Raw genomic sequence first — 26,529 nt, 5'->3', positions numbered from 1 at the left:
TAATAAGAAGGTTCTATTTACAATTTTTGTACTGGCGTAACCTTATACCAGTACGCACGCTTCTACCTACAGAAGGCTACAACCTTGTCTTATTCTCGAGCTTCTACTGGAAGGGAGCTACAACCTAGAGCCTCTTGTACTAGCTAATATGTTTACTAGTACGCTACCTATAGAAGGCTACAACCTTCTCCTTTCTTCCAGTGACCATGTTTCATAATTTTTCAGATTAAATCCATCAACAACATCATTCAATCATCGAAATATATCTGCATCAACCAATATCCTATTGAACCAACCACAAACAAGTCAATCAATCACTTTGACAACCCATTAATATGATCTTTCAGAATGTTGTCACCAGAATACAGTAACTAGAACCCAAGCTAGAACCTAGAATACTGTAACAACAAACAATAGCAACTAGAACATAGATTATAAGGTATACGCTACTTTCTTGTGCCAAACCTACGTGTATACGTGCTCTCCTCAATATCAACTAGCATATACATCTGTAAATATTAATTCATAATTCTGCAACTATAACAGACTTCAATTATACCCAAATCATATCATTTATAGAATAATATATGCGTCAATATTCAGATCCATAATATTCATGAGCAGAAACACATAATGATAGTTCACTTTATGCCTTAAGATCCCGATCCATCATTAGATCTTATCCTCCATCAACTGCTAAGGTTCCTCCTTGGTTCAGATCCAGTAATGCACCATAACGCAATAGCTTGCATACTAGATCTCACTCTTCATCAGATATTCAATGCTTGAGTGCCTTGGCCTAATGATATTCTCCTCCTTTTAAAGTTTTGGGCCTTTCTCAATACCATGGACCGAAACCACTTAGGACCAATACCTTGGACTAAATACCTAGGGTCAATACCTCGGACCAGATGCCTTGGACCAATACCATGGATCAAAATACCATGGACCAAAAACTTAGTTTTCCAACATGTACGTGCAATACCTTTTGCGAAAGTCCGTGTGTACATTATACGCTCCTTTTGGTCTGTTAACTCATGTGTATACCTCTATTTATTCATTATTTGATCATTAGTTCTTTGCTATTGACCTGCTGCACTATGATCTATTATTTGAGTGAGTTGCCATCAAGGAAAACACCTGTATCATAATGCCAACATAAGATTGAGCCAATGATCAACAATGCACATGATCTTATCCTCAAAGACTTCTATTCTCCACACCAACTCCGGGGTCCAGACTATTGGACCGTCAAGCCTCCACCTTCCTTAGACGTCCACTAATTTCATAATCCACTCGTATGACTCAATCGGGAAGGAAAAAAGGAATATCTTGGGTATTTCTATGTACATGTATCTGTCCAACCACTGTTCTTTCATCAATTGCAGATTCTTTTTCTCTTGCACCGTGAATTCGTGGATCTTTCTATCCAACTAGTCTTCGATATCCTTCTTAGTTGGATTACAATGATGCGACAACACACATCTCGTTATACACATCATGATCCTGACAACAAAACCATTTGTTGGCTTGATGGGCCTTGACCCAGGTTTAACGTTAATTAGCCAAACAAATCCCTACACTACTAGCCCTTTTGGCATTAGTTTGTGGAGCACAAGCTGAAGTCTCACTCGAAGCAGTATGGGGGGATTCAAGAACAAAGTTTCCTAACCCTAAGTTAGTTGTGATGTCCTATCCTACCATAAACCTTCCTTCACGCAAACCCATAAGCCCATTAGGGCTTATCAATGTACTTCTCTTATTCAACTTTGAAACCTTGTGAATGTCTCCAATCTTCCTTCGCAGACCCTAAATAGTCAATGTAGATTAGCAATTTTACCTGAAGAAGAGGAAGACATGGAAAAAAATAATCTATTCGATTTATTATAAATAAATTTATATCCTTGATATAATTTGTTAAATATCATGTGTAGATGGCCATAATTTTATCAAGCACTATAGGAAGTTTATGTCGTGGTACTTTAACAACTTTAAAAAGGTTTGGATTTATATGCGCATAAGGAATTTCATGAGGGATTTATTGTTTTAAGACGTGGTACTTATTGTATGAAGAAAAGGTACTTATATGGACACAAGGAATTTGAGAAGGTACTTATTATTTAAAGAGGAGGTAATTATATGGACATATGGAATTTGAGGAGGTACTTATTGTTTGAAGAGATCTAGTTGGGTTAAATATCATCAACATTAAGCATTGAAACAAAGCATGAACAATCTAAAGTGTCAAAATTGGTATATTCAAAACACTCTCATTCATCATGCCATTGAATGAGGAGATGCAAGGAAAGAACACAGTTAAAAAAAATGATCATAAAAAAAATACTAATTTTTCAAAATTTACAATGTTGAAAATTAATGAATAATAACAAATAATATTAATGTTGAGCTCTATTTATTTTTCAAAGTAACGTAAAGTATCAAGATAAAAGGTTACAATCAAACCTTATTTTCCACACCCATATTAGTGAATATTTTTCTTTTTTATCCATATGATGATAACCAAGTAACTTTTCCATAATTTTAATTTAACTGACAATAATTATAAGTACATGATATGGATTTGACCTCTACAAATTACTTTTAATCTAATTGTGTTTTAGACACTAGCTCTGCTTCACTACTTGGAGTTCGGGAGATGGTTTAGCAACGTGAGGTTTGGTGAATGTATATTGGCTTGTCATGCTTTCTTCTAACTTTTCCAGTAAGAAAATACACTTTCATTGTTGGATTACTCTTTCCATGTCCTCTGAGCACTAGCGGTTTCCTCTATTGATATGAGTTCATAATTTTCTATATTAAGTCTTGTTTATTCTTATAATTTTTGTGGGGGTTAACCAAGGGTGAGTTCACGAAGCTCATCCCCTAAGCCAACTACCTTAGCATCCTTTATGCTCAAAAAGGTCTTATTGTAATTCGTTGGGGTGTGGTTCATTACAAGATTGAATATTTTCTACATGTAGATTATTTGGATGGTTGTCTATGGAGTCTTGAGTCATCCTAAGAAGTTCTAATTATGTGACTTGACCACATTCTAGAGAGCATGTAAGTTACCAAAGGTGGTTGGTGGGTGGGATTCAAAGCCTTAGGTGGAGGTGCTCTATCCTTATTTTCAAGAAGAGCCTCCATGATGTTCTCCTTGAATCCCAGTTGAAACTATTGTGTGATATTTTAGAAAGAAGGGTGAATGGTTCAAGATTTAGTGGGAACAACACTACCTAAGACATCTAGGTTTGTAGGATTGCTAGGGAATTAGCCATTCCTCATCACTATAGGAGGGCTAGGAGGGGTGTGGGATGTTGATTAGGCAAAGAAACAATTCATAAAATACACATAATATGAGTTTGGTATTTTCAATAAATCAAAGTTACTGCTCAATATTCTATTCATTCACAATAAGCTTATTTACAACTATGGTGAGATGCACCCAAGATGCCATTAAATTCTTCACTAATGGTGTGTATATAAACATTAGACTTGTTAGACATAGAATCATCCAAAGTATACCTTAGATTTTAGATTTTCTAATCTAAAATATATTTAACTCACCTAGCATCCACGCATGGTGGGAGTAATTATCTCCAATACTCCCCTTTAATTATGACCACTAAACATAACTACCACTATGACTAAACTATTCCTACTAAGCATCAACATTAGAGCTTTTTGTTTATATTTTTTCTTAAAAATGATATGAAAATAAAGTATTGAATTAAAATATGAAAATATAAATAATATCAATTTTCTTTATTTTTAGTTTTAGGAATTTTAAAAGTCTATATATAATCATCTTATTTAATAAATGAATATAAATCTAAAATATTTTTACCATATATCTTTTTTTGTTAGAAAGTAATACCAATTGCTAATAAAGAATCACAATCTTTTATAATGCTTTTAACTAAAACTAACTAAACATACATATTTTTTATAATTTTTAATTCAAAAAATATGTGCAATAAAATTGATTTTAAAAATTTACAATCTAAATTTTTTTACTCTTTATTCAGTTTTGATTATGAATAAGATCCATTCTCGGTTGTATATACTTTTCCATTTATCTTAATTATATTATATAGTCAGGTAATTAGTATTTAGTTGATTCATTTTGCTTAAACAGGATATCCTTTTCGTACATTCTTTGTATGTAATATCTTTAAGTTTTTCATTTTTTCGAAGATTCTATTTATAGAATAATTTGTTCGTAGCAAATAAAAGTAAATCAAATATGTGATTTCCCACATTGTTAGAAGTCATTGAGATATCTATGATCTAAAGTCACTTTCACTTCCTCATTGTTATCTTTCATGGGACCTGTCAATGACGATTTAAAAACATCACACCTTCATAATTCCAAAACTAGTTAGAGTTCATAATTCCAAAACTAGTTAGAGTTTTCACACAGCGATATACGGTTCGAACGGTTCCCAACTAGTCGTACATCCACTAGTCAGAAACTATGTTTTTAATGGTTCCCCACTAAAGACTTCAACTATCATCTAGCAATCCTTCTACAATCAGTCATCAATTAACATTAATGATAACATCAAAGACAATCCTTCTACAATCAGTCATCAATTAACATTAATGATAACAGTTTGTCATTTATATCAACCATAAATTCTTTTTTTCTTCTTCAATTTTGTTTACTTTGATTTCTCTGAAACATTTTAAAACAACTTTTCTTTTATAATAAGGAGATCAATTAACATTAATGATAACAGCTTGTCATTTATATCAACCATAATTTTTTTTTTTCCTTCTTCAATTTTGTTTACATTGATTTCTGAAATGCTTTAAAACAACTTTTCTGTTATAATAATGAGACCAATTGTTCAGATCAATAATCCACTGCTACAAAACCATTTTAATTATAAATAAATATAAAATACTTATAATCTTTTATTATTTAAAATGCGCTTTAAATTCAAAACCTTAAAAAAAAATCACTCAAATATTAAAAGAAACCAAAATATTGCAAATTAAATTCCCTCAAAAAATTAGGTCTGCGCACGAACTCATTCTAGTATCCTGTGTGGAAAAATTAGAAAAATACTAACGTGAAGGAAAAAAATTCAACTAACAATAAATTAAATGACACACAAGCCATAGATAAATTCACACACTGATAGAACGAACGATTCACATATTAATGCCCATCTGCGAATGTGAATGTATAACTGATTCTCATATAACTGGAGACTAAAACTGCCCATCTGAATGAATAATTAATGCCTAAAGTTTTAGGAAATGATGCGGTTTTCTTTAACAATCGTTGGGCTGGAACAATTAATCCCTTGTCAATTCTTCAGCTGCCAAATCCAGAAGACTATCCACACTCAGAAAATCTGCTGCCTGCAATGGAAATACAAATATTGCATTCCATGTCAGAATGCAATTTACAAACACATCAACAACCAAACAATTTGTGTTTGAATGGTAATGAGATAACAAAGAAGAAACAAGCAATACTTACCTTTATTAGATTCAATAACATCTCAATATCGACATTGGTGATGAAATTCAGATCCCATGTCCTCATAACGTTGGCAGGTTGAGAAGAGTTGCGTAGATGGTACTCTATGTATTCAAACATCTTTTCTAGGGTTTGTTTTGATACAGTACTAACAGGCATCACCAGATGAGGTAATTGGTCTTCTCCTACATTTTGTATTATATTTTTTAACACCTTCGATTCAATTGCCACCTCTTTATCCACCGAAATTATGTGCCCATCACCACTTCTCAATGTCACTTTTACGTCGTCCTTATAATTTTCCATTGGAATGCTACCAGCTGCACAGCTACGATAACGATATCAATTATCATACAGAAAAATAGAAGTTCATAAAATTCAACGATAAATTTCTCACTGATATATAACAAAAGATAAAAAATCCGACAACTCCAGCCAACCTTGTGGAACCAGGACAGAACCTTGTGAAAGCTTCTATCTCGCTTGTTTGCAATAGACAATGGTGATAACGGATAGTAGCAATAGAAAATATGAGTTGTATTTAGTATCATTTGTTTGGTTGGATTTTAAATATGAGTTGTTTGTAATATGATTTTTTTTTGTTGGATTTTCAATCTTAATTTAGCTAAAATCTGGCAGTAATTTATTGAAATTGCAACCTTGATGGGTAACAAATGGACAATAGAAGTCCCGTAGAAGTTTTTGAGCCAAAAAACAAATTTAACTAACATAAAACAAATTTCACCTCAAATTTTTCGCTCGATTCCGAAAATGAAAAATCCAAAAAATCACACTAAAAACAAAGTCGCTGCTGAGCAAGTACATGCAAATTGGAAAGTCCAAAAAATAGCACGTGGCAATAAGAGCAAGTACACACAAACAGTAATTTGATTTTGTATTAACCAACTAAACCTCCATGATCTATATATATATATCCTTATTCCCACATTCGTTTCTATTATTATTATCACACCGACGTTATTATGTAGTTTTTTTTAATTATTAGACCGACTTTATTATGATGCATTATTTCCATATTATATATATATATATATATTTTAAATTATAATACTAATATCATACATTACATTATATATTTTTAATCTATCCTACATCATTTATGTATATATATATATATTTATATATATTTATTTGTTTATTTGTCTTTTTAAAAGCATATTAACAATGATTATATAAATATATATTTGAATTAATCAATTAGCGTAAGAAATGAAAGTAAGCTCCAAGGGATACTTGAGTTGGTCTAGTTCATTTTGATAAGTACTCCATCTAGGGTAAAATCTCCCCAACCCCCTTAGGGTTAGGCCTTGCTAGTTTGGCAAGCGGGCATATCCCTTCACGTTAATCTACCTAGATTTTATTGCCCCGGCCACTCAGTTGCGAACCACCATAAAAAAAGGAATAGGAAATGTAATATTATCTTGTAAACAATATATTTTAAATAATGTATTCCCGTAAGTAAAGATTTAAAACCTAGTCCTAGTTCTGTTTGGCCACATGAAGACCTTTATTTAACTAGTAAATTAAAAAAATATTGAAGACGTGACTAATAATTATTTGATAGCCACTTAGTCAAACTTTGTAGTTCTCAAGATATTACAATTTGCAATGAGTTAATCAAGTGACCAAACTCCAACTAGAGGACTTATATTCGGGTTTGGAAGTAGTATATTGGATTATGTGATATTTCATATGTTTTCTTCCATATAAATTGTAATCTTATACCTATTCAATGACCATGAACCTTCCTATCATCATACACCTTTAACCCTAACCCTAAATTGTTTTCATGTAAAAATATCGCTTGCATGATATTTATGAGAGTCAAAGCCAACTAGCTTTTGACAAGAGTAAAATGGATCTCTTAGTAAAGGACATATATAGGGATTTACACCTCTTAACTTACAAGGATAATTTTAAAACCCTCTACAAGGATTTTACTACAATTAGCAGGTTCTCTACCAAACTCCTCTATCGAACAATTACCTCTACCAAATTGTCAAATAAAAATAATAATGGAACTATGATAATGATTTCGAAATTTCTAGGAAATCAATTAGGGATTCTCCTAACAAAAAATATCTTAGTAAAACATAGAAAATATACTATATAAGTAGAAATCAATACTAGTTACAACACATGTCTATGCTTGACCATAAAAAGCTCTAACGGGAAATTTTAGATAATAATGCTAAAGAAAAACATTTGATTCCCCTGGAAAACTACAACATTTACCTTAAAAATATTTATGATGTTGCTAATCCTATGGACACCATTTTGAATGCCCGTATATAGGATGTTATATTTTTTTTGAAAGACATTGAGTTTGGGGTTAAGCATCTCACTAATCAGAAGGATAACGTCATTAAAGGCCGCCAAGCTAAAAAATTTAAAATGGGAGAACATATCCTCATCCTCCACATATACAAACTCTTTAATTTTGAATTGAAGAAAGACTTATTTGTGCCTTAGGTGGAAATCCTTATTGTGCATAAGTTTAAGAGAGGAGATCAAGACATTCCCTCTAATTATAGGACTATTATGATTAGCTACATTTTTGACAAATTGTATAGACTTATTATGGAAACAAAGATTAGATTTTGGGTTGAAAGCCAATCTAAAAGAGAAAAGGGCCTATGCTTGTTACCCAAAGGACATTTAGTGCAATTACACCCATATTTATTGTTGAAAATATCCTAATCACAAGAATATCTGCATTTAGAGGCCAAGAATCCCCTCGAAAGACAATTTGACATGGGTTAGCATGTGCTCTTCATCCTCGATGTTTATAAGATTCTTTTGGGAATAAGGCTAGTTTATTCTTCTTAAACATGCTCATCGTCCCACGACTTAAACCTAGTGCTTGAAAACTTTAATGGTGAAAAGTCATTTATTTGTGGTTCAAGGTGGTGTTCAATGAATTTGAGCCGAAGAAGCTTTCTTAATGGAAGAATTCCTAATATTCCTCCACCAACAATTGTTAATGTCCCAATACCCATATCTAGTGCTGAGAAATACTTAATTGTGACTATATCCCCACTCTGATATTAATAATATCCTTGGGACTATCTTGTGTGATGATTCTGGGTGATATTCTTCACCTAGGATGCCTAGAAGTTTCCTCTAGGGATAAAGGATTTCATTCACTCCCTTAATCATGGGTAAGGCCCCATGACCCATACGTAGCCTTAAATGCCTTCTAATGGAGCTTATATCCCCTCTCAAAAACCAAAGATCCCATAGAGAAAGCATATTTGGTATTCGAAGGCATCATTCATGGTCCATGAGACTTAGAAGGTACCTTTAATTCCTAAACCCAAATTTTCCTCCTTTGATTATGGTTAAGGATGACTAACTATTTCTAGTAATCAAAACTTCCTTACATAGTACTTTGTCACTTCTGCGACACCCTCCAAAATTTCTCTACATTCTAATTTTGGAGCCTACCTCATTGCCATGTCAAGTGTGGCCTTGGTCATCAAGTGTCGTTGCATTGATTCTAATATCCTTACATGCATTTCATGGTCACAACATCTTTCATGTTGTAAAATGACACTTTTGGGTCACAGTCACACAGATTTCACTATTTGTAGTTGGGGAATGTGCATAAAGTGGTGTTTTGATGTATATTCCCTATTGATCAAACATGTCTAAGTTTTCTTGATGAGTTAGTATGTGTCGCACATGGTTTTATGTCCAAAACTAATATTTCTCACCCCCTGACCGATAATGTAAACTTAGAAAAAATTTGATTGCAAAACGACCCGGTCAAGGTCAAGAGCACCTGAACGCACTTCGGCTATTTGATGTGTGACCCATCGTTGTTCAAAAGTGTGCCCTAAGTCCTCCCACGGAGCTCGGTGCACTCCAAAATAATGAATCCCCTTCCCTCTTCCAAACTATGCCCTCAAAAAGTGACTAAGTCTTCCTTGAGCACATTCCTTCAAACAAAAAAAATGTACCCTCTTTGAGCACATTGGCAAATCCTAAATACCCAAAGCTCAGCTCTTCAGTCTTCTCCAATTCCCCATGCACCCTTCTGAATTGACTTGAGTGCACTACCACACCTTGAAGACAAAGCCTCAACCTTTAGCCTTCGATAGTGCGCCTTGCCCCCTTCCTGAGGCCTATTAGGAGAATGAACCTATCCCAAAGGCACAAATACTCAACCTCCAACCTTCGGGAGTGTGCCCTGCACCTTCCCTCTCTCCCTTGGGTGCATAACACACTTGGGAAGCCTGAAGCTTTCCCCTTTGTCCTTGAAACGTGCAACATGTGCCTTGTCCTAATTGTTTTCTTCCTTAGGGTGCATGGGTGAATGTCAAAGCATCGAAACTCCTCCTCCTCTCTCTTGGAGCTTTTCAGAGCGCAACATCATGCCCCAAAGCTCCATTGACAATTTTAAGTGCACAAACAAGAAAATATGCATAAAACATAGTAGAGTAGGATATTTTTTTAAAACTAATAGCTTCTCCACTTCAGTGATTGTAGAAACAAGTATTCTAGGGACCTCATGGAAAGCGCATGCAAGGAAGATCAGGTAAAGAGGATGAACAAAGGGATCACAAGAAGAACGAAAATCATGCCTGGAACTTGATGATGAAAGCGCCATGAAGACTTCAAGATTGAAGATTTTTCAGAGGGTGGAAGCACTAGGAGCATATGATGGCAAAGGACAAACATAGTGGTAGTCATGTCACTATAAAAGTAATTCCATTTCATGAGTCATTGTCAGTCCAAGTAATCTAGTATAGTGATGTGTAAAGTTCATCATATGATGGTTTGGAAGAAAAAACGTATCATTATTATCATTATATAAGACAAATGAGTAAAATCTTTGGAGTCATAAGTGAACTCAAGAGTCACGAAATTCAAAAGGACATGTAATACTAAAAGTCACATGTAATTCAAAAATTCATTTGGAACTTCAAAGCTTGTAGAATTCCAAAGGTCACTAGAAGTTACGAGGCCAAGAGTCATGAGGATATGAAAGGTCACTTCTCAAGTTATAAATAGGTCGTCATTTCTCATGTAATGTACTTTTAGCCTTAGCTTCTTCCATGAGGCATAAGAGAGATAAGTTAGTACTTTTTGGTAGAAAGTAGTGACTCCAACACTCCATTATTGGAGCAAGTGATGTTCGTTGTGTTCATGCATCTTGAGACATTTACTTAATATTTTAAGAATAATGGCCAACATGCTTTGATATGTGAATTACAAATGTTTGTAAGACAATTTCGTGAGTGTCTATGGTTCATGCTTTCCTTCACCAATATTAAGTTATTTTAACTATTTTAGTTATTTTAGTGCTTATCTTGTTGAGAGTGTGTTGTAATGGTTGTAATCATTGTCACAACTCTAAGTATTATTCTATTGGATATTAGACATAACAGACTTCTTTATGTGTGTATTTATTAGGGAAGTACAATTATCTCTGTCGTAGAGGCTCATCTCTTCCGCCTCTGTAGTAGAAGAACCATGATGCACCTACAACTGAATATTCATGAGGCACACTAGCTTTCGTTCTGAAGGAACATTTTTGATTCTCTCTCTTACTAATAGTTAAAGCCAAGGCATATATTTAAGTGGATGTCAGTTGGGTTGTATTCGATATGGGGCTCCTATCCAAAAGAGTGTGAGGTCTAATTTGGACTACATATATGGGAGAGCCCTTTTAATGCTGGCAGATCCACAACTATCAACATCTTTGGTGCTAGAAGGAGGGAAGCTGGACTTTTATCAAAGATAAATCTACCCACCCACATTATACTACCTCTAGACAAGGCATCAACAATCCCAACACCTCTTCAAGACATATTCTTCAATTTGATGGATCTTCTCAGTCTAACCCTAAACAATGTTGTAAAATTTTGTAAGAGCACATACAAGCTATTCCTCTTATAACCCATCACATTACGAATGCTATTGGATTAATTCCTAGAGCGCATAATCTTCCTTATTTTCCAAGTAAGAAATAAACAACCCCTACTAGGATAGTAGTTTCTATAGTGGAAGGTTTGGTTTTCACTACCATTAAAGAGTTGGTGGAGTCTACAAACAACACATAAAAAATAGAGAAATATCCATCTATCAATGGGGATAACACAGATAATGTTGTGCTATCAGACAATAATTTCCACAAGTTACGTAGTCAGGAAGAATATTACTTAGACTATGAGGAAGAGGAGGAGTATAAATATGAATACATGGTTGACTAAGGTATTTATTGGACGACTCAATGCCCACTGGCCCTTCCAAGTATTTTATGTAAGATGCAAAGACACCTAGAAAATTTGTTAACAAAATATGACCGTGACAAGGTGATCAAAGCAAAAGACAATTTGGATAATTTTTATCTACACCTGTAGACGCTCGAGGTACATTATGAGCACGTTTCATGAGAACTATTTCCTTGTACATTATATGGTAGAGCAACTACATGGTATCATAGTCTTCCTGCAAATTCAATTAAGAATTGGAGGGGGTTTTAAAATTTGTTCCCAAAAAAATTCGCTGATGAAGAAACCCCAGCCATGTTATTAAAATATTTAGGGAATTTGAAGATGGGGAAAAGAGAATAAGTCAAATATTTTAATCAGAGGTGCAATTGGGCATTGAACCAATTTCCTAAGAATATGGCAACTCATGTCTCCATCATGATTTATTACTATACTTATTCCTTGCCAACAATCCTATCATTGTTTGTAAAGAGTGCCATGAAAGAGACTTTGGTTTGGAATTTCAAAGAGGCCGTTGTTGTTGAGAAGGACTTGCATGCAATTAGATTCATTTTTGACTAGGAATCATTGAAAGACTCGAAGTAGATAGAAAAAGGTCTCAGGTATCGTCAAACAAGGCTAAGGATAAATAAGCTATTGACTTGGAAAGCTTTACTCACACTATAAAGAATATGTATAATGGATTGGAAGAAATGAAACAGTGGAAAATTGAGGCCACTATTAGTAGCAAGACCCTAAAGTTCAACTTCTTGAGGAAGTTAAATAACAACAAAAACAAAATTAGTCAACCACCTAAGTTTTCATAGAGCTCGAATGTCGTGTTGAATGTCAAGAGAATGGGCGTGGACCAATATTGTTCTCATCATCAAGAATATCATTCATAAAATACATGTTCATAGTGGAGTCACAACATGAATGCTCTAGCTATGCACATTATTGACTTAGTACTTTCAGATGAGCTGATTGAGAAAATGGAAGAAAAGAAAGAATAGATTATGCATGAGGAAACTAAAAGTGTCAGACATGAAGTAAATACTCTCAGTTGTGTGTTCAATTCCAAGAAGGAAAACACCAAAGAACCACCATTGAATGAGGCCTTGACTCATAAGAAAAATAACCGATATAAGTTGAGAAGTCAAGGGCCCGTTCATAAACAATAGTTGATGAGGCAAAAATTGAAATAATATATGTTCAGAAAACTTACTCCACCCATCAACCAATCTTAGAACAAGTTTGGAGATGCTTCCCCACTAAAGAACAATTCTAATAACAAAAGGAACATTACAACTTTGGAAGTATCATACAAAGCCACTCCCCCATACACTACTGCAATCCTTGTTGAGATAGACTATAAGATAGTGGAGGTTATGAGGAAATACCGCGCAAGTATTTTAAACTTTGAGCTTACAAGGATAGCGAGCTAGTGGGAACTGCTTGTTCTTCCCAAAAGGTCTTTAGTGAGAGTTTTGGTCCCTTGGAGTTAGTTGTTCATGCTTTCACATTAGAAGGTAATAATCTCTGCCCTCTATTTCTTTTGAATTTCAAAATTTTCATTTACGATGTTCACAATTGTTTAGTTGATTTTGATGCATTTGTAAATTTAATGCCACTATCTGTTGAAAAGAAAATAAATGTCAAAGGGGAAAAATGGAGCCACAAATTATTTAGCTAGATAGATATCTGGTTTAGGCTATTATTAGAATTAGAAATGTGGTTATTAGATTATCTAAATACAATCTAGTTAATCAATGTATACATATCATAATTTTGGAAATACCATAAGCATATGGTATACTCCTTAGTCAAGACAGGTCAAGCCAATTACAAGGGTATTTTTCAACCCACTGGTCAAATTTGTGGCATCCATATAGGGTAAAGAACAATCAAATACTGATAGAATCAGAACCTTACATGGAACACACTATTACACCCTTTGAAGGAAAAATGAGTCGATCGCTTTCATAGATCTAATTTTCAGTAATTGTTTTTGGAAGTTAAGCTTTCGTGCTATTTCGCAAAACCTTCCTCTATGCCACGAGATACACCATTGGAGCTCCTTCCCTTCCCTCGAGCTAGTACAAATGACTTATCTAATATAGATGTACATAGTATAACTAGTAATAATAGCAGTAATTGTACAAGAAATAGTTTAGTAGGTTGTAAATTTTGGACTTTTTCTTTTGACGGTTCTAAGACACAAGACAACTTTGGAGCTAGTTGCATCCTTATAAACATGCATAATGATAAAAATGTACTTTCATGTATTACTTGTGCTAGGATTTAAGAAATGTATAGACTCAGAGGCAGTCACTCGTTAAGTACGAGATACTATACAATGTGTTTCATGTGATCTAGAAAACCACCAATGGGAGGTATGGAATTTTATAAATCATCTTAAAGAATTCAATATTATTTCTATTCCAAGAGTTAGAAATGAAACAATAGAAATATTAGCAAATGTTGTTGCTAGGATGTTTCCACTGAAAAATGGCTTTTCTATTGAAATTTTATATAAACCATCTTTGTGCCACAATGTTACTAATTTATGCATTTTCAATGAAGGCCAATAGATAATACACTTTATGGTGAACGCTAATGTATTTAAAGACAACACTCTAGAGGAGGATGAGAATTAGAAAATTATGCAAGAAGCATCTCAAGCAACGAAAGGAAACACTATGCTAAAATGTGTAGTGTCCCTGTCGAAATTATATGACATGCATAATCAGTTTAGAGGGATGACAAACACAAAAACTTAGAGTTCAAAGCTCGCATTTGAACAAGTCAATTTGTGAACCCAACAAGATCCAAAGTATGTCAATCTCGCTACCTCTTATTCCCCATAGGAGCAGAAATAATTTATTTATCACTTTAGGAAGAATCGGGATGTGTTCACTTGGACATATGATGATTTAAAGGATTACGATACACATAACATGTGATTACTACAAAATAGGTGGTGAAACCATTCGAGCAGAAGCTACGAAAATTTCATCCGACATTGGAGCCCCCCAATAAAAAGGAATTGAGAAAGTTGTTGGACGCTTAGATAATATTCAATGTCAGACATTCCACATGGGTGTCCAACCTGGTCCCAGTAAGAAACAAGTCTAGTGAAATATGCCAGTGTTGATTTATGAAATCTTAACCAGACTTCTAATAAAGAGAAATTTCCAGTGCCATCCATGGAGTAGATAATGCATATAGTATTTCGGTCTAGAATGTTTTCTCTACTAGATGAATTTTATAGCTATAATGAAGTGTTTGTAGTGGAGCCAAACAGGTTGAAGACTATGTTCTGAACTAAATGAGGAATATTAGAATTCAAAAGATTGTCATTTGGACTAATCAATGTTAGTCAAACTTTTCAAAGAATCATGTACATCGCCTTTCGTGGCCTTATAGGCTACAGAATTGTTGTCTACTTAGATGATGTGAATGTATTTTATAAGAAAAGGTCGGATCATGTATGTCATTTAAAGAAAATATTCAAGTAATGCCGAAAGTATGGAATCTCTCTCATTCCCACGAAGATAATATTTGGTGTGCTCGAAGGGATCCTACTAGGGCACATCATAGAAAAGAGAGGTATCAATATTGATGCTGAAAGGGTGTAGAGCCTCTACTTTGCACTTGATTATCCATCATTTCCTACAGTTTTCCCTCATTCATCTCTCTCTTTTGCCTCATTTTCCTTGCAAACCAACCCAGATCATTACATTAGATGACTTTAAGCATGATTAAGGAATTTTGCTAATGTGTGACTGTTTTGTTTAGATTTTGACATATTTACAGGAATTTCGTAGCCATCTGATGATTCTGCAGCCATCTGATGATTCCGCAGCCATCTGATGATTCCACAACCTTTTTGTTAATCTCAAGGTTCCATGTGTCATTTTGCCAAACGAGCCACATGGGCACTTAGGAATCAAGGTGCTCGAGGTTCCTATGCTATTGGTTCAGCCAGCCACGTCATCTGTACCTCTGGTCAACGAGGGTCAAGTTACGGTCAACAAAGGCAGCTTAACGGTGATACGTAAACTGTTGGGTCACGTCAGTTCAAACGGTGATTTGTCCGTGTTACGCAGGTTGTGGGGGACATAATCCAACTCTGGATTCAATGCCCATAACAACCAGAACCTCCAGCTCATCCACGAGGCTTATGACGTGTTATTGAACCTTAATTACGCATGACAGTTAGTTTTTTTTTCAAGTTTTAGCTGTACGCATTAGGCCATCTTTCAGATGCCTATAAAAACTAGCGTTTGCATACGCTTAATGTTACTTTTTAGTTGCTGTGTTTTATGAACTCGTTATCATTTTAGTGCATTCCAAGACTCTGTTTTAATAGTGCTGTTCTAGCACTCTTGACTGTAATTTTCTGCACATGGAGTACTAGAAGCAGCGCTGTTCTGAAGTTTTCAATTCCTTGAGTCTTCGTTGGGTATTATGAATGGAGGGCCCCTGTTCATGACTACCCTTGTATAGTATTTCATGTTTATATTCTTGCTATTTCTTTATTTTCCATTCAGCATTTCCTTTTCTTGAAACATGTACAGTTTAATTCACTTTCATTGTTATTTCATTTGCAGCATTCATTTTGACTGATCAATATTGTTCTTTTGCAGGTTTTTAACCCGGGATTGTTTTTGTGTTTGTGTATTTGCCTTATATCTAGTGGTAGTTTCAGTTGACAGATTCAAAGTTGCTGCCTTTACTTTATTTTCATAGCTGATTTTTTAGTTTACTTTCTCAAAGTTGTCTGCTAACATATGAATGATCTCTTTATCACAAATTGTTTATCTTTTAGAGATCAGAATACTAATAACTTACAGCTAGCTTTGAGTGCTTTTTAGACTAATCCTTAACTACTTTCTAATCGTGCTTTACACAGTACTATGTGTTAGAAGTAGAGAGTTAGAAAGAGCAAAACATTATAACTAGTCTTTAAAGTAGATTTTTCTCATTTTTGATCACTTTTCTAACTCATCCTTAGCTACTTCCTAATCGTGTTTTACACAGTACTATGTGTTAGAAGCAGGGAGTTAGGAAGAGATAAACATTATCATTGGTTTTTAAAGTGATTTTCTTACCTTTTATTTGCAGCAGCATGAATGGTGTCTAATGCCATTAGAAAGTGGTTCTTTGCTTTCAAGTCATTTCAAGTTATTTATTTCTTTCAAGCTTTTCCTTTTCAGCAAGCAGTTAGAAACCACTAATCACACACTCTCACTCATATAGAACTCACCTTACACACACTATCACTCATCTGTTTATAAATCACCACTCCATCTTAGGAAGATAAATTAACCACAAACAACACCCCAAACGACAAAAAGCTCTAAGAGGTTACTTAAGTACATATAGTACACCTTCACTTCATCAGCTTACGAGCCCCGGGTTGAAAATTAATGACATCAATTTAGGAACACTAAATTGACTAAACATTTTGGCGCCGTTGCCGGGGAAGTGAAATTAAGTAGCCATATTCTTAGAAAAAAAAAACATAAAAATTTCAAGGAAAGAAGTTGATAACCTATCAAAGTATGCTCTCCTCTTGCACTGCAAGGTGATCTGGAGGATCAGAAAAGAGAAAGTTATTGATTTGGTAGTTTCTTGAGTATGCTCTCTTCTTGCACCTAGAGTGAACTGGAAGATCAGAAAAAGAACTATTAACTTGACTTGAAGAAAAAATAATAAAAAATGACATGCATAGAGCTAGAGATTCTAGAGGAAGGTTTTTAGCTAGAGCTCGAAGTTCAATTTTTACAAGTCCATCTGCTTTAAGGGATAGACAAGAGACACCCCCCTTATCTCCAACCGAAACTCCTAGTCCTAGAATTCCTGGAATTCAAGATCCAAGAGTTGACTCTCCTACACCTTCTATTGAATTTGAACCAGGAAGAGACTCTTCTCTTTCTCCTACAGAAAGACCAATTGTAATTGAGGAAGTGGAATCATCTGAAGAAGAAGGAGAAATCTCTTCTCATTCACCTTTTGTAGAGGAACCAGAAGATTTTGAAATCCCTAGGAGAATCATCATGGCAGAGGAAGAAGGAGGTGGTAGGGGTAGAGGTAGAGGTAGAGGAGGAGGAGGAAACAACAATAACAATAATGGAGGAAGAGGTCCCCTTGGAGGAGGAAATAGAGATGGGGATAATTCATTTGGGTTTCCCATTGTTAATGAGGATTCCCGAGCCACCATGAAAAACATATCACCATCTGTCCTCCCTAACTTCCATGGGTTAAGGACTGAGGACCTTGAAACATTCTTATTTGAGTTTGAAGTGGTGGGTCGAACTTATGACTACCTGGATGACTCCCAGAAACTCAAATTGTTCCCTTCAACACTGAAGGATCAAGCCTTGAAATGGTTCATGGGGTTACTCACTCAATCCATTAGGACTTGGGATGAAATGAAACAGACATTTTTGGATAGGTATTTGGACTATTGTATGCCTACTAATCACAAGGACGAGGTTTTTAAAATGATACAAAAAGAAGATGAGAGCTTAGAAGATTTACTTGAAAGATTTCAATATAACTTGAAAAGAGCAAAAATGAGTACCTTGGATGAAGAGACCTTAAAAGCCCTCTTATTAAAAGCCATTAGGGATGAATGGATAGATATCTTAAACATGATGGGGAAAGGGGATATTTCTCAACTTTCACTCAATGATATAGCAGAACTCTGTATCCATCTCTCAAGGGGCAAATCAAAAACTCAAAAAGGGCCTAGAGATCCTTCTCTCCTTAGGGCAAATAAATCTGCAACAGGATCAGTAAGTAGGGCTGAAATCGGCAGTATGCTTGATGAATTTAAAACTGACATCTTAGGGAGTCTTAGTGAACAACTTGATACCCTTAAGATTCACAATAAACAAAAAGCAGAAGCTGAGGCTTTGGCTATCTTTTGCCCGAAGTGTAGAAAGAAACATGCTTTAAGGGAATGTCCCTTAGATGCACACGTTGTAGAAACATGTGTAATTTGCTCAGAAACTCATGAGACCAAGGATTGTCCTTCAATTCCTGGCCTCAAAGCAGTCTTTCAAGAGGATCCAGATACACTTGAATCTCTCTGTTTTATTGCAAGGAGACCTTGGCAAGGACAACAGAATCAAGGGTTTAACAACTCTATGAATTCTCAATCCCAACCAAATTGGAATCCTTGGCAACAACCTTGGCCTCAACCTCAAAATGCTTTTCAAGCATGGATGCAAAGCATGCAAAATCCTTATGGGAGATTTGCTCAATTCTATCAATATCCTCCATCATTTCAGAATCAGCAAGCCCCACAACTTCCAAATCAAGGTCAACAACTATCATTGCCATACCCTCAACAACAACAACCTCCTCCACAAAATCAAAATTCTCAACTATCGCTTCAATCCCAGCAGAAATCAAATCAACTTCCCTCTCAGCCATTACCAAATCCAAATAATAGGAACCCTCAAAATGCTTACATGATGGAAAATCAACCATTCCCTACCTATATGGTTGTTCCTCTCAATGAAGTACAACTCAGATCAGGTAGAATCTTAGATCAACCTTCTACAAGTGTTCAACAACCAAGCATTTCTGAGGAAGAATCTCTCAAAGTCAATAAAGGTTCTGAAGTATCACTTCAAAACCAAAATATCCAAAAAGAAAAAGAAAAAGAATCAACCTCTACAACTCCCATAGTTGAGCAACCTACACCTGTAGCTACACCTCCTTTTCCTGAAAGATTGCAAATTGACAAAGGGGTGGAAAAGCAGATATGGGTGCCTGACTATAGTTTCCTAGATGAATTGAAGAATGTCTGTATCAAGATCCCCTTGTTACAAGCCATTAAAGAAATTCCCATTCTAGCGAAGACAATAAAGGAGTTGAGTTTGAAGAAAACAGGAAAGAGAACCAGAGATACAAAAAGGATACATCTAGTTGGAAAAATTGCAGACATAATGATGGGTAAGATTACCATGCAAAAATATGTGGATCCTGGTAGCCCTATTGTCAAAACTCATATTAATGGGGTTGAAATCCCAAATACTTTGATTGACTTAGGAGCCGCTATCAACATCATGAGTAGACAGACCATGGATCAGTTAAAGCTTCCTAACCTTCTCTTTACACCTACTTTACTGCAACTTGCAGATAGATCAATCATTAAACCTGATGGTGTATTGGAAGACATTCCAGTCTCCCTAGATTCTTGGGAATATCCAGTTGATTTTATGATTTTAACTCCCAAGAATAATCTAGGAGGACATCCTCTTATTTTAGGAAGACCTTGGCTGGCCACAGCTGATGCTTTCATAAGTTGTAGGTCTGGGGACATGTGTATATCAGATGGTAATTCCACCAAGAAATTCAACTTGTATCCTCCAGCAAAGGCAATAACAGAAATAGGAGAAGATGAGTGGGTTGATGATGAGGATACTATTCAACCTGTTTTAACCATCTCTGAAATCAGTGAAGACAGTCAAATTCTAAATACATTAGAAAATTTTGAAATACCTTTAGAATATGACTCTACACAGTTTCAGTTAGATGCAGACATTGAATATCTCTCCTCTAGATAGATGTCTCTCTTCTCAATGGAAGAGTTTGGTAGTTCTACAGTTGAAATCCATACAGGAAAAACATTGAACATTAACAAAAACTTGGGAAGACCACGACAAGAAGAATTAACCAAACTGTTGCAAAAACATTCCACTGCCTTTGCATGGGAATACACTGACATGAAAGGAATCGATCCTAAGACTTGTATTCATCACATCTATATTGAAGAAAACAGCAGACCTATTAGGCAACCACAAAGAAGGATGAATCCAAACCTTAGGGAAATCGTGAAAGAAGAACTCCAGAAATTGCTCAAGGTAAACTTCATTTACCCCATTTCAGATAGCCAATGGGTTTCTCCCTTGGTTATAGTGCCCAAAAATAATGGTAAATGGAGAGTTTGCATTGATTATCGAGAATTGAACAAGGCAACCTTAAAGGATCATTTCCCTCTACCTTTTATTGATCAGGTACTAGACACTTTAGCAGGTAAAAAGTATTTCTCATTCTTGGATGGTTTTAGTGGGTATAATCAAATTCAGGTAGCACCTGAAGATCAAGAAAACCACATTTACTTGTCCTTGGGGAACTTTTGCCTACCGAGTACTCCCTTTTGGATTGTGCAATGCACCCGCTACATTTCAAAGGGCTGTACTAGGAATCTTTTCAGATCTGATTCATGATTGTGTAGAGGTATACATGGACGATTTCACAGTTTATGGTAATACATTTGAAGAAGCTTTGGAAAATTTGGAAAAAGTACTGGTAAGATGTAAGGAAACAAATCTTTCTTTAAGTCATGAAAAGTGTTTTATGATGTTTACTGAAGGGATTGTTTTAGGACATCATATTTCAGGAGATGGGATTAAGGTTGATAGATCCAAAGTTGAAGTCATCTCTAAGTTACCTATTCCGAATTGCCAGAAGGATGTTAGGAGTTTTCTTGGGTTTACTGGGTATTACAGAAGATTTATTGAAAACTTCACTAAGATAGCATCCCCTCTTTTCAAATTGCTTACCAAGGACTGTGAGTTCAAATGGGATCCTGAGTGTCAATCTGCCTTTGAAGCTTTAAAGACTAGAATATCTGAAGCACCCATCTTAAGGGGGCAAATTGGAAACTCCCTTTCCACATTTCTACTGATGCTTCAGATACAGCTCTAGGAGCTGTTTTGGGACAAAAGGATTTGATCCCTTATGCCATTTATTACACAAGTAAGAATTTGACTCCCACTGAGTTAAATTATACTGTTACAGAAAAAGAGTTCTTAGCTGTGGTACATGCAATCAACAAGTTTAGACACTACATAACCGGCTATGAAACCTTTGTCCATACTGATCACTCTTCCATAAGATATTTGATGAACAAACCTGTCACTAATGGTAGAGTTACAAGATGGCTTTTACTTTTACAAGAATTCAACATTACTGTGTTAGATAGACCTGGAAAACAAAACACAGTAGCTGATTTCTTGTCTAGAATCCAAAACACTAATGAAGATTCTCCAGTTGAAGATAAGTTTCCAGATGAATACTTGTTTGCAGTGACTACCAAGACTCCTTGGTATGCAGATATGGCTAATTATCTTGTTACAGGGAAGCTTCCTCTACACTTATTTCCTAATGAGAAAAGGAAAATCATTCAGGAGAGTGCACATTATTCTTGGATTTCTAATGAATTGTTCAAAACAGGGCCAGATTGTATAATCAGAAGGTGTGTTCGGGAAGATGAAATGCCTGACATCCTTAAGGCATGTCATGATGAACCATGCGGCGGGCACTTTGCTGACAAGAGGACAGCCTATAAAATCCTTTCTCTAGGATATTATTGGCCTTCTCTCTTTAAAGATGCAAAGCAGTATGTTAGAAGGTGTGACAGCTGCCAAAGAGTTGGGAAACCAACTCCTTCAAATGAAATGCCTCTACAGCCTCAGGTATGCATCGAACCCTTTGAGAAATGGGCTCTAGATTTCGTTGGACCAATTAATCCACAATCAAAGCAAAAGAAGTATATACTTGTTTGTACTGATTATGTTACTAAGTGGGTAGAAGCAAAAGCATTGCCTTCTGCCACTGAAAATTCAGTTGTTCAATTTCTTTTTGAGGATATTTTCACTCGTTTTGGTGTCCCAAGGGAAATTGTAATAGATCAGGGCAGCCAATTTACATCTAAATTGATGGAGAAGCTGATGGAGGAATATAAGATCAAGCACAGAACATCCACTCCCTACCATCCGCAATCCAATGGCCAAGTGGAATCTACCAATAAAGTTCTTGAAGGCATTATCACCAAGACTGTTCATCTTCATAGAAGAGATTGGGCGGAAAGGCTCCCTGAAGCCTTATGGGCCTATAGGACTACATGGAAGAACACAACAGGACATTCTCCCTATGAACTTGTTTATGGGAAGGAAGTCCTGCTCCCCATTGAGTTCCAAATCAAGACCTTCAAGATGGCAGTCCAATTGGGAATGAGCCTCTCAGAAGCTCAAAGACACAGAATGGACCAGCTAAATGAGCTAGATGAAATAAGACAAGATGCAATTCTAAGGACCGATCTAGTTCAGCACCAAAGATCTAAATGGCATGATCGTCATATCAAAGAAAGGAAGTTTCAGAAAGGAGATTGGGCTCTATTGTTTGATTCAAAGTTCAAAGACTTCAAAGGAAAGTTTCAAACTCATTGGCTTGGGCCATATGAGATTGATGAAGTCTTTAGCAATGGAGCAGTTCGAGTGAAAACTATTGATGAATTTCATACTCCTCTTATTGTGAATGGCCATCGCTTGAAAATCTACCAAAAGCCATTCTCAAAAGAAGAGTTTGTCAAGTTGTTTAAAGAAGATTCTGCAATCAGGTTGGTGGAGAATAATTCTTCTCCTCCATCAGCCTAATCTTTGGTTTTTGAAAAAAAAAAAGAAAAAAATAAATGTATAAGCCTGAAAACCAATCTCTGATTGGCAGTCTTATGCAGAAAACCTGAGGTGAAAATCAGGGTCACCTGACACCTCATGTTTTCCAAAAAAAAAATCTCTCTCTCTTCCATCTCATTTCGCCATTCCATCCACTTCATTCACCATCTCATTCATTTAATCACTCTCACTCCACCTCATTCCTTTCCATCCATCCATCCATTCATTACATTTCATTCCATCAATAAAGTCATTTTTTTAGATAACTGAAGTTGTTTTGTGCAGCCGGAGGGTATCACTGCAGTTTCTGCAGCTGTTTGGCAATTCTGCAGCCATCTAACGATTCCGCAGCTCTCTACACCTGCATAAAAAAAACACAGTCTGTTTGAAAAGAAATTTACAGTTCAGAAGTCATCAACAATAAGTGGAGAAGAGTCATGCAACAGCAATAAAACAATGAAGGGTTAGTGGAAATTGATCAAAGGCAATCCAAGCACGGATCTGAGGTATGATCTAAATCTTAAACTTACGGTTATCTCATTTTGCAAAGTTTCCGGGGTTATGTTTCTTGCCGTTTAATGTAATGATTACTAGTCTTTCCCATCATGCGACCAAAAATCCACGTATCCCCCACACTTATCGGTCATAATCCTCACGATTTTGAAACTCAATTGCGGCTGCTCTTCCATTAAGATTTTCGTACCTAAGTGACGTAGACTACTGTACTACGTCTCTCTACGTCATAATTCCCGCAGCCAAGTGTAAACCCATGACCGAAACCTAAGGACCTAACCGTTTCTACCCATCATTTCATAACCCTCATACTCTCGTATCATTCCATTCACGCTGTTTCATTTCCACAGTTCCCTTATTCCACTGTGCTCACTACGCTGCTACCTCAGCCATACTCTGTTTTACTTCTTCCTCTCTGCTAATTCTGGGTATCAGTGAACGTATGTTACGGCTGTTACAGTAGAGCCGTAAATTTACTGTGTTAGGGACACTGTTGAAGCCGTGAAACCTTTTTTCCAAAAGTCTTAGAACAGAGCCGTAGAGCCAATGGGTAAACTCTTAAGAGTAGAACCAGAGGGTTCAAAATTTCTGGAGGGATATCCTCAAGTTAAAGAAGCTTTGCAGAAAGCAAACTGGCTCCAATGCATCCAGAAATTCAGAGGTTACCACAAAGAGGTTACGAAGGCCTTTGCACGTTCCTTCAGAGACAAAGACAATCAAGTGGAGATAGGGGACCTGAAGTTTACAGTCACTGAGAGCAGTATAGCACAGGCCACTTCACTCCCACAAACTGGAGAAAGATGGTTTAAAAATAGATCAGTACAAGACCAACAGTGGAAGCAAATCTTAAAGAATCCAGGTATGGATACCAGCATTTTTACAAAAGGGATTCCTGTTACTTATGTCAAGGAAGAATGGACAACTTTACTTTTATTAGTGCAAAAATTCTTTACTTGTGAGGGAAGGTTTGGAGTTTTATATGTTTACCATGCCAAAGTCATGATGCATTTCTTAGGAGATGATATTAACCTTCCATATTTTCTACTCTCAAGTCTTAGAAAAATGTGTTCAATTGTCCAAAGGAACCCAAGAAACATTGAATCACATCTGTATCATCATGGTCTTGTTAAGATGCTAGTTGAGTAACAGTTGAAAGCAAAAAGAGATACCTGGGAGAGATTTCTTGTGAGAAACCATTTTGAAGAAGCAGGAGAAACCTTTGTGCCTAGAAAGAGTAGAAGAAAAAGAAAAGAGGCTACCCCTGAAACTGTTGTCCAAGAGGAAATTGTCCAAGAACAGATTGAAGAAGAAACTGATGTACATCATTCTGAACATGAAATTGATCCTGAGCCTGCTGTGGACATTGATCAAACAGCTCAAAGAATCATCACAGAAACCCTTTCAGAACTTGCCCAAGAAGTTGCTCAAAAGAGAAAAGAGAGTAGGAAGAAACAAAAGAAAGATAAAGGCAAAGCTATAGCCCAAGAAACTTACGCTACTCCTGAGAACTCTAGTGAAGAAGATACTCAGCCCTTAGCACAAAGAATGGCCAAACTCCATGAAACTGCCCTTTCTAAGAAGATGGAAAAACAAAAGCAAAAGGCACAAAAAGAAAAACAGAACATCACCACCATGAGAAGAAGTAGCAGATTACAAAGAAAAGTGGGGGCCACAAAGGGTAAAAAGTCACTCATCATTGACTTGAGCACACCTGAAAAGGTTGCTACAAGTCCTGACTTTGAGAAAAGCCCTCCACACGCTGAGTATGTTGAGACCAGTCCTCCACGTGAGGAAAGTCCTTTTGAGCATGAACCTGAACATGAACATGGATCTGAATTTCAGTATGAGCCTAGTCCTAAGAAGTCACCTGAGGTTGATCCGGATCAACAGAAAGTTTATAATTACCTGGAGACGTTGGAACAAGCAGCTGCTGGTCCCAGTACTGTTCAACCTTTGGAGCAGCAAGTTCAATCACTGAAGCAGGAAATATTTGAGCTGGAGGTACTAAATCGCCACATCCAACAAGAAAATGAAGAACTGAAGGTACAGAGCAATGTGGACAAGATGGTCCAAGATAACACCATGCTTCATATGGGCCTGTGGCAAAAGGAAACCAAAAAGCTCAAAAAGAGATGCAGGAAATTAAACAGAGCTTTGATCAATCTAAAATTCAGGTGTTTGATGAAAAGACCAAGAGTCAATGTGGCCACACAGAGAAAGAAGAGAAGGCTGGATGTCTTAGCAGAGGCATCCCAGCAGGTGGACTGAACAATGTTCTGATTGCATGAGGACATGCAATGCCCTCGTAGTGGGGGTATGTAGAGCCTCTACTTTGCACTTGATTATCCATCATTTCCTACAGTTTTCCCTCATTCATCTCTCTCTTTTGCCTCATTTTCCTTGCAAACCAACCCAGATCATTACATTAGATGACTTTAAGCATGATTAAGGAATTTTGCTAATGTGTGACTGTTTTGTTTAGATTTTGACATATTTACAGGAATTCCGCATCCATTTGATGATTCTGCAGCCATCTGATGATTCCGCAGCCATCTGATGATTCCGCAGCCTTTTTGTTAATCTCAAGGTTCCATGTGTCATTTTGCCAAACGAGCCACATGGGCACTTAGGAATCAAGGTGCTTGAGGTTCCTGTGCTATTGGTTCAGCCAGCCACGTCATCTGTACCTCCGGTCAACGAGGGTCAAGTTACAGTCAACAAAGGCAAAGGCAGCTTAACGGTGATACGTAAGCTGTTGGGTCACGTCAGTTCAAACGGTGATTTGTCCGTGTTACGCAGGTTGTGG

The 26,529-nt window shown here is 36.2% G+C and overlaps 1 protein-coding gene across 1 annotated transcript in view; it reads right to left on the bottom strand.

Moving 5' to 3' along the window:
- Window positions 1-5,307: 5,307 nt before the first annotated feature.
- LOC149223380 (E3 ubiquitin ligase complex SCF subunit scon-3-like) overlaps window positions 5,308-26,529 on the bottom strand; it is a 52,172-nt gene continuing 30,950 nt past the window's right edge. The window contains exons 2-3 of the mRNA XM_089387893.1: window positions 5,495-5,814; window positions 5,308-5,373 (exon numbers count right to left, since the gene is read on the bottom strand). Of these exons, the coding sequence (XP_089244019.1) occupies window positions 5,308-5,373; window positions 5,495-5,814 (386 nt within the window). The remainder of the gene's footprint in view (window positions 5,374-5,494; window positions 5,815-26,529) is intronic.

The sequence above is a fragment of the Pinus tabuliformis genome, chromosome Q (assembly GCF_031772625.1).
Source record: "Pinus tabuliformis cultivar Carrire ecotype Pingquan chromosome Q, CPIR1, whole genome shotgun sequence".
Classification (NCBI taxonomy): Eukaryota; Viridiplantae; Streptophyta; class Pinopsida; order Pinales; family Pinaceae; genus Pinus; species Pinus tabuliformis.
Note: the sequence above shows the minus strand (reverse complement) of the source record. Positions and strands in the feature narration are given on the sequence as shown.